The following is an 8,995-nucleotide window of genomic DNA, read 5'->3' as shown; positions in this document are numbered from 1 at the left end:
TGTTGCTCCTAAAATCTCTTCTTTCACTTACTTTAGTTCATCATTTAATCCTCAATGGCCATAACTCATGCCTCCACCCTGGGAAGAAGATAGTGAGGAGAAGGCAAGCTGGTCACTGGGATGCTGTAAATGGCAATGACACATCATTAGGAACACAGTCATGTAAAGACCAGGCAGAGAATACATCATTAAGAACCCAGACAGAAGATCATCATCTTTCATCATCACGTGAAATTAAAAAGTACCTCCAAAGGAACTGTTTACTGCTTTGTCTGCAAAAAGTGCTCCAGATAGTAAACCAAAGAGACAAAACATCCTTTAGCGGATTGTTAGAGCACTTAAGGAGGTGTAAATTGTAATTAGCCATATGCTAGACTTTCACAGCCCAATAAGAGAGATGCCTGATGGTGTAAGATCTCTGTGGCCCAGTTTTTCAGGTTAAAAGCAAAGTGGCTGTTGAGTAAGGAATAATCCACTAAGGAAAGTTACGGCGCTATTCCATTCTCTGGCTTCAAACACAACAGATGAGAACTCCTTTTGCACATGTTAGAGATTGCAATCACGTTGCTGAGTTATTATCTATGCCCAACTAGAGTGTCTGGCCTCGGAGACAGGGAGGGAGGGCCCTATTCAGTTAAAGCCCCAACCTTAAAATCATGGATCCGGGGACACATTTATTCTGTTTACAAAGGAATCAGAGTGCAAATGTGTTAACAAAGATAATATTGTTCTGTATTAACATTTCCAGGTAAGAAAAAAGTGGTTCTGAGACGGGACCTGTACCAGAGAACAGCTTCTGTGAATAAAAACAAACAAACAAAAAAACCAAAAAAAATAACCCACTAACTTTGGAGAACTTTGTTTCTTGTCCTGCTGTGCCAACTACGTGACTTTCAGTGCGTCCCTGAACCATCTTAAACCTATTATCTAACCTCCCACAGCCCTAATTTAACATTTTTATAACATGGGGAGTGGGCTCAGTGATTTCTAAAAAATGACTTTCAAAATCTGTGTGTGTGTGAGTATACCTTCTCCAGTACTCTCATTTTCCTGAGAAAAACCATTAATTTCATTGGGTTTGTACAAGGTCCTATGACTAAAAAAAAGGTAAAGGGAAAAGAAAAAAACAATGCTATTTGCAGCTACATGGATTGGCTCAGAGATTATCATACTAAGTAAAGTGAGTCAGAGAGAAAAAGACAAACACTGTGTGATATTGCTTATATGTGGAATCTAAAATATGACATAAATGAACGTATTTACAGAACGGAAACAGACTCACAGACATAGAGAACAAATGTATGGTTACCAAAGTGGAAAAGGTGCTGGGGAAAGATCAATTAGGAATTTGAGATTAATAGATATACACCACTAAATAGAAAACAGATAAACAACAAAGACTACTGTATAGCACAGGGAACTATATTTAATATCATATAACAGCCTATAATGGAAAAGAATCTGAAAAAGAATATATATATATGAGTCATTTTGCTGTACACCTCAAACTAACATAAAATTGTAAATAAATTATAATTCAATTTGAAAGTTTATTAAAAAAAGAAAGGTGAAGGGGGTTTCCTTAGTTGAAGAATCCACCTGCCAATGCAGAAGACACAGGTTTGATCCCTGATCCAGGAAGAGCCCACATGCTGCAGAGCAACTAAGCCCATTCGCCACAACTACTGAGCCTGTGCTCTACAACCCACGTGCCACAACCACAAAGCCTGCATGCTACAACTCCTGAAGCCTGTGTGCCTAGAGACTGTGCTCTGCAACGAGAGAAGCCAGGGCAATGAGAAACTCATGCACCGCAACTAGAGAGTAGCCCCTTCTCTCCACAACTAGGTAAAGCCTGTGCAGCAACAAAGACCCAGCTCAGCCAAACAAATAAAAAAATTTTCTTTTTTTTTAAAGGTGAAGGAAGAATCCCAGGGCTAGTGAGAGGGGCAAATAAAACTGACAATACTCAAAATCTTGTGCCGGAACAGATAATTAACAGGAGGATTTGATTTGCTCTGTTTGGCTGAGAATAATATACTCATCTCATTCAAATGAAAACTGATGAAGACTTATTCATATAATTTAAGATGCAATATGATCTCCTGGCTCAAATAGCTAGATGCCAGTAATTTAAGGATTCACTTAGTTCTGAAAATCATGTGAATTTATGCACTAATGTAACTTTCTAAGTGACTTTCACTACTGTAGGGAGATAATAAGATTTGGCTAATTCTTCTTAAGGCAGATAAACATAGGGAGAAGAGCCTTTAGACTGAAGAAGACATAATGAATGCCATCATTCTCTATAATCTATTTGGTTCACATTGTTATCTTTTGATTTGGAGTCCATCTCATGATCAGATAGTAAAGAAAGCAAGGATTCAATTTCCATAGACTACAATTCCTCCTCCTTACTCTCACCTCAACCATCCCATCCAGTACAGCAACCAAGAATAAAGTCTTCACCAGAAGGCAAGGGCCACTAGGGAGAGGGAGAGGCTTTGTTGGTTTCACACTGTATTCCTCACACCTTGAACAATGTGCCCAATACAGAGTGGTTGTTCAGAACGCATTAGTTGAATGAATTCTCATGCTTAACAATTTTCAGAATGGTTTCAGGATTGGTGACTTCTTTCTGAGACTGAGTAGATCCAGTGGATCAAACTTGATTCTCTGAAATCTACTTTGGCTTCCTACTTTTTGAAGACAACGTAAATTTCTGGTTTTAATTTAGAAAGCCCCGATGGGGGTTCAGACTGTTAATCTGCAGGTTACCATCATGTTTTTGTGATATTCAATCAACTCTAGTGTTTCAGGCAATTCCAATAGCATCCAGACTTCAATCCTGGGGAACTTTGGGGCAACTGGCAAATTTTTCTCCCTCCTACTGAATCATAGCCTCAGCTGATCGATCCCCAGGAGTATGGCAAATTCATCATTTCAGTCTGTATTGCCTTGCTGTAGAACTCGCCTATGTAAGTAGCAGAGCGACAATAACAGCAACAACAACCCCTGACATTTTCATTAGAGTTGGGCACTCAGGAATGAATCTGTTGAATTAAATGAATGTCCTATTATCTAAGCTCAGTGCCTCTTGGGACAGCATGTAAAATTAGACTCTTAGCAAGCAAAACACTCTACGATCTAAATTCAAACATAATTAATGGCTAATTTCCCTCATATTTCATCTTTCTCTGCTGTAACCTCCTGAATTTTAGTCCTAATTCTATTCATATTCTTTTATTGCTAAGGTTTGAGACATGGAAATGGCCAACCCCTCCATATTAAATTTAGATCTATTTTACTATACGCTTTCCCCCACTTATGGATGATTTTTGAATGATAGCTGTTGGTTTGGGAGGCCAGATGACAGAGACACGTCCATCTCACTGCTAATTCCGTTTTCTTTTTGCTTTTCCTCGCTTTGTCTTCTTGCTCCTTCCTCCTAGACAACTGCCCTCAAAATCTGGATTCCTTGTGATCTGGTCACTCCCATCACATTCGCTGTGTTTATACCAACTTAATGTTGACAGAGGTATTTGCCCTTTGGCTATCTTTATTAAGGAATGTTGCTGTGCAATACTAACATAGTTATCCAGCATGAAGGTCTATGTAAAAGGAAAAATGTTCTTCAGATTTTAAAAAAAGACTCATTCTGGGTACATTTAGGCTGGTAAACATTAGGCTGGCAACACTGATACCAAGGATTTGAAGCAACACTTAACACACCTGAAGCCTACTATCTTGCAAAGCAAATTTTAGTAGTCTTCTGGGACATCAAATTACCAAAGAAGCAAAAGCCATGACAAAAGCCATGGTTAAGTGTAAGAAAAGAAAGAAGATAATAATATCTGGGTATATTTGCTTCAAGGCTTTCTATAATTTACCAGATAAGTTACCTTTCTTCCTCACATCCCAACAAGTGTATATTTGATAGACACAGTATTTTAAACATTATTTTAATTTTTTATTATTCAAAAAACCCCAGATGTTCATTACTTCTGAGTTATAAAAGGAAATGCAGGTACTATATAAAATTATGGTAGAAAAGAACTTGAGAAAAAGAAAAATGAGTAAAGAATGGTCAGATGGGGAAAATACGCTCTCAAAATGGAACTCTTTGCTAAGAGCCACAGATGCAATACCTTGAGCCTCAGGAGAGCCTTAATTAGGCCAGCTCTTCCTTCAGCGCATGCTCAGAAGCTCTGGCACAGACTGTAAATTAGGGCAAGGAAATCCAGCAGGGGCCTTGGTGGGTTAACGCGGGGGAAGGGCAGGATCTTAAAGGGGCAATGGCCATTTAAACGAGCAATGCCTCTTGGCCCCACCATTTGCCTGAGGCCCTTAGACCTATCACCTCCGTCCAACTCCACCTTCTGTTTCCCCTACCTCAGTTAATAATACTACCTCCATTTTCCCAGTTATTGACTTCAAAAACATAAGAATCATTGATGATTCCTCTCTCACGAGTCTGCAAAATGAATATCAATTTTTGCAGATTTTACCTTAAGTTTGACTTCACTTCTCAATCACTATTATCACTGGGTCCTGCCTGGGCCTTTACTGCATGCGTGCTAAATGGCTTCAGTCGTGTCTGACTCATTGTGAGCCCACGGACTGTAGCCCGCCAGGCTCCTCTGTCCATGTGATTCTCCAGGCAAGACTACTGGAGTGGGTTGCCATGCCCTCCTCCAGGAGATCGTCCCAATCCAGCAATCGAACCCACATCTCCTGTGTCTCCTGCACTGCAGGAGGATTCTTTACCGCTGAGCCACCAGGCAAGTCCCTGGGCCATCACTACAGTAATGGTGTTCTGTGTTCCCCACTGGTGTTCTGTGCATTTTCCACTGCTGCCAATCATCTTTTAAAAGTCACACCACTCAACCTTAAAGAACACTTCAGTGGTGCCCATCACCTGTAGGAAAAAGTTAAAGCTCCTTAGCACTGCATACCTGGTCTCTATCAACCCACAGACCTCATTTCTGATGCTCCCTAGGTTGTATCTTCTTTCCTCACAATAACCAATTGCTTTTAGCATATATGTTCCAGTATAATGTGAATTAACACTGAATATATAGAAAAGTTTCTGACTCATTTAAAATATATAAAATTTAATTAAGATGAAATAACCCAATTTTTACTTAACAATTTAATTTAGCTATGTATCATAAATATTGCTTTATAATTTTTCATTTTCACACATCATAATCTCAAAGGAAAATTTCAAAAGTTAAAAATATGACTCTTGTACCTTCATAGAATGAACCCTTGTCAATGATTTTATTTTAATTGTTGAAAGAACAGGTAGGATGGTAAAGCTGGTTCCAAGAGCATTTGACAAACTGGTCATTTCTAGGGGAAAAAAAAAAATATCGCTAGGTTAGATATAAAACAAGTTAATGTTTTACATGGCAATGAAATAATAGATTATTATCTTTCCTATTAAACATAGTTATTTACATCTCTACCAAACAAAAATCTACAAATTTACATGTAACTGCACAGTATCTTGGAGAAGGAGATGGCAACCCACTCCAGTATTCTTGCCTGGTAAATCCCATGGACAGAGGAGCCTGGTGGGCTACAGTCCATGAGGTTACATAGAGTCAAATTCATAGCAAATAGCCAGGTCAAATACAGGTAAATTTTCCTACTGAATTAAATACTTAAATAATTCCGGGGGTGGGCTTGTCAAATAATGCTTCATTACTGCACTGAAGGGACATGCAGTTCTCTTCTTGCTTTCTTATTATTTCTGAATGCAGGATAATTTTCCTTAACAATAGCTTTTTTTAATTAAAATACAAACACTTCACATTAGTCTTCTTTATCAGTGTTTTGGCACCACAATAGTTACTTCTTGAGTCACCTAACAAAGTTTTCCAGAACATAACATTTTATGTCTCCTATGTTTTCTCAAATAAACCATTCTTGGAATCTCGGGTAGTTTAAAAAGAGAACAGATATATTAAACAACTATCGACATGGTAGAACAGTATTTCAGTCCTGTAGATGTTAAAATGTTGAGTAACTACGAAAATAATAACAATAACAGTGCAATCTGTAGCTCCCAAAAGTAGCAGAAAGAGAGAAGGATCATATAAAAATGTCTTTAAGACTCCAATAGATGGCCAGGAAGCAAAAAGAAAGAAGATGGTAAACATTAAACAGGAAATACTAGAAATGAGTCCAAATGTATCATTCACAATAAATATACATAGACTTTTAACTTACCTGTTAAAAGACAAAGATTACAAAATTGTATAAACAAATTGAAAAAGCTTTCCTTTCATAAACATGTCTAGAATATAAAACTGCAAATATGAAATAAATAAAAGGATTACAAGGTAAATAACAACAAAACCCTGATACAGCAATATTAACACTAAACAAAAAAGACAAAAAGCATTAAAAGTAAAAAGAGGTATTTTATTATGATTTAATAGGAATAATTCAATTGGTACTTTTATAAACTTTCACAAATAAAAAGACAACTTGATAAAAACTCAAAAATGATAATGTCTAGGTCACAAGAAAATTCAATTTCCAAGATTTCAGATCATCTTCATGGTTAAAAAAGAGCAACAACCTTTAACTGGAAACTAAAGAGGTATGAACTAACAAACAGCTCATTGGTTAGAGAGGACATTACAATGTCACGGAATATTTAAAACTAAAGACAATGAAAGCACCACATGACAAAGTTGTGGGATAGAGCAAAGTAGTACTGAGAGAGAAATGCTTAAGTCTTATGTATAATTATTCCTATAAAAGGAAAATTGAAGGCAAAAAGCTAAACTTTCAAGTCACATGGGTAGTAAAAGAATTATAGACTAGCAAAAATAAGTAACAAAAATAATTCATATAACCAATAAAACAGAAAACACATAAATTTTTAAAAATCACAAAATAAAAACTGGTTCTTCAGAAAATAATAAAGTAGACAAACTTCTAGCAAGACCCATAAGAAAAGGACAATAAAAACGACTAATAAAAAAACAGGGCATAAATACAGCTAGAGCATAATTAAAAACCCTATGAAAACAAGATGAACAAGTTTATTCCCAAAACAATAGAAAAGTAGATAAAACAGTAACACTTCTAGAAAAAACTAAAAGTGATTCAAAAACAAAAGTCCAAAACATATGTGACAAAAATCTCCTTATATCTTTATCCATCTCTGTAATAAAGAGGCTCCCCCTGCAAAACAAGCCAAGCCTAGATGGCTTGAAGAGTTTTACCAAACAGTTGCAACTCATTTTACTAGGCTACGATAATCTTCCAGCCAAACCTAGACAAGAACTGTAACAAGAAAATGATAGGCCTATCTCACTCTCTTATGTGTAAAATTCTAGATAAAGCATTAGCTAGTCACCTTTTCTGTTCAATATCGTATTGGGCGGCATGGCCTGCAGAGTGGAATACTATGCAGTTGTTAAAACCAACCTAGGGTGGTGGCGAAATGAGGGGACTTAAGCCAGGTGGCCAGTGTCTCCAGGTCCTGCTGCATTTTTCTCCATTGCCAGCCTTTCAAATCGCTGTTTATCCTTCAAACATTTTAGCAGCCATCACGTCCTGTCCCACAAATGAAGCTTTCATATTTTTAACCTCGTGCCTTTTTACATAACCAAGTTTATCTCAGGGTTTTGCAAGAATTTGGTTACCTGTGGCCTGACCACATAGCTAGCAGGGAGCAGGAGGAAAGAAATGTTAAACAGCATTCTTCTCCGAAGGATCTAGAACCCACTTCCACTTCCTGTATTTAAACGATTTGTACAAAAGGACAAATTTTACCAGCGGTCACCGGGTCTCCCAACTGTCATTGCGCCCCAGAGCCCCCAAGCGGGGGGCGGGCAGGCCGTGGCTTAGACGAGGAGGCCGCCCTTCGCCTTATTTCTCCATCAGAGAGGATGTCTACACCGGAACCCACTTCCTCTTTCCTCTCGTTTTAAGCCTCTTTAACCTCCGTTTTAACCCACCCTCTCAGAAGGAAATTAACAGATAGCTCCGAGGCCCGGGGAACCGGCGTCCCGCTCCAGACTCGCGAGCTAACGCGGCCCTCGGCCCCGCCCGCGCCAACGCGCCGCCCGCCCCGCCCTGCCCGCGCTCTCACGCCGCTCCTCGGGGCTCGCTGGCTGGGCCGAGCGGGTGCCTAGCGCACCGGGCCGGCCGGGGAGGGCCACGCCGGAGCCGGGCTGGCGGAGGGCGGGCCGGGGCCGCTGCCAGGATCCAGCTGGGTGCTGGGCCAGGGCCAAACGCTCGGCCCGCCATGGAGGTGGAGGAGGCGTTCCAGGCGGTGGGCGAGATGGGCATCTACCAGATGTACCTGTGCTTCCTGCTGGCCGTGCTGCTGCAGGTGAGTCTCCCGCAGCTCCCACCGCTCCCTCTTCCTGACCACCCAGCTTGGGGCGAGGCGTACCCCCCCGTCCCCGGATCCCCAAAGCCCGGCCCAGATGCCAAGGCTCTGCAAACCCCCAGGTGTGGCGAGCCTCCCCCGCCTCCACCTCCACCCCGCGCCAGGGCGGCGTTGGGCTAGACGCCACGCTTTGGCCTGCGCCCGGGAAAGCCAAGGTCGCTGGCCGGCCTGTCAAGCTTTGTCCCCGCCCAAGCCTCGGATCCTGGCCCCGTAGGCGCCCTGCTCCCCTCACCTGGAGCAGAGAAGGAATGTGTGGGGGAATGAATGCTTAATCTGGCGAGCTGGTTAGTAAGAGATGCAAAATACCCTTGTTAGCTGGAATACGCTGTGGTTACGGAAAGGGAATTTCTAACCTGTGGCGCTGTCCCCTTGAAATCTTGAACAGAGAGGGTGCCCTGATCACCCGCTGACCAAGGCCCATCCTCTAGCTTCTGGTGTCGACTTACTATCTTTTCCTAGATTTGAGCGGGCTTCCTGTTCCAGGGGCTTTCAATGCATTGGGTTTCTTTCTTTCTTTCTGGTTTAAGTTCTGCTGGGTCATTCTGCCCAGAGCCACTTTGGGCTTGACACTATTTT

At 40.8% G+C, this 8,995-nt stretch overlaps 1 protein-coding gene and 1 long non-coding RNA gene across 6 annotated transcripts in view; one reads left to right on the top strand and one right to left on the bottom strand.

Moving 5' to 3' along the window:
- On the bottom strand, nt 1-8,450 carry LOC122435781. Of its 2 annotated transcripts, none has more exons than XR_006267702.1 (3): nt 8,330-8,450; nt 5,255-5,355; nt 1-123 (listed from the first exon to the last, which is right to left on the bottom strand). It is a non-coding gene; the product is annotated as an uncharacterized LOC122435781 (long non-coding RNA). The 2 variants fall into 2 exon arrangements; XR_006267701.1 differs by lacking the exon at nt 8,330-8,450 and adding an exon at nt 7,450-7,657.
- Nucleotides 7,699-8,995, top strand: part of SLC22A15 (solute carrier family 22 member 15) — a 98,384-nt gene continuing 97,087 nt past the window's right edge. For 2 of the 4 annotated variants that reach the window (XR_006267700.1, XM_043459858.1), the window contains exon 1: nt 7,699-8,359. Coding sequence is in view for 2 of the 4 variants with exons in the window: in XM_043459858.1 (XP_043315793.1) it covers nt 8,273-8,359 (87 nt within the window). In the remaining 2 variants the exon portion in view is untranslated. The remainder of the gene's footprint in view (nt 8,360-8,995) is intronic. The other 2 variants (XR_006267699.1, XM_043459855.1) reach the window with 1 other exon arrangement.

The sequence above is a fragment of the Cervus canadensis genome, chromosome 2 (assembly GCF_019320065.1).
Source record: "Cervus canadensis isolate Bull #8, Minnesota chromosome 2, ASM1932006v1, whole genome shotgun sequence".
In the NCBI taxonomy this organism is placed as follows: Eukaryota; Metazoa; Chordata; class Mammalia; order Artiodactyla; family Cervidae; genus Cervus; species Cervus canadensis.
The sequence above is the reverse complement of the archived record's forward strand: the minus strand, read 5'-3'. Positions and strand labels throughout refer to the sequence as shown.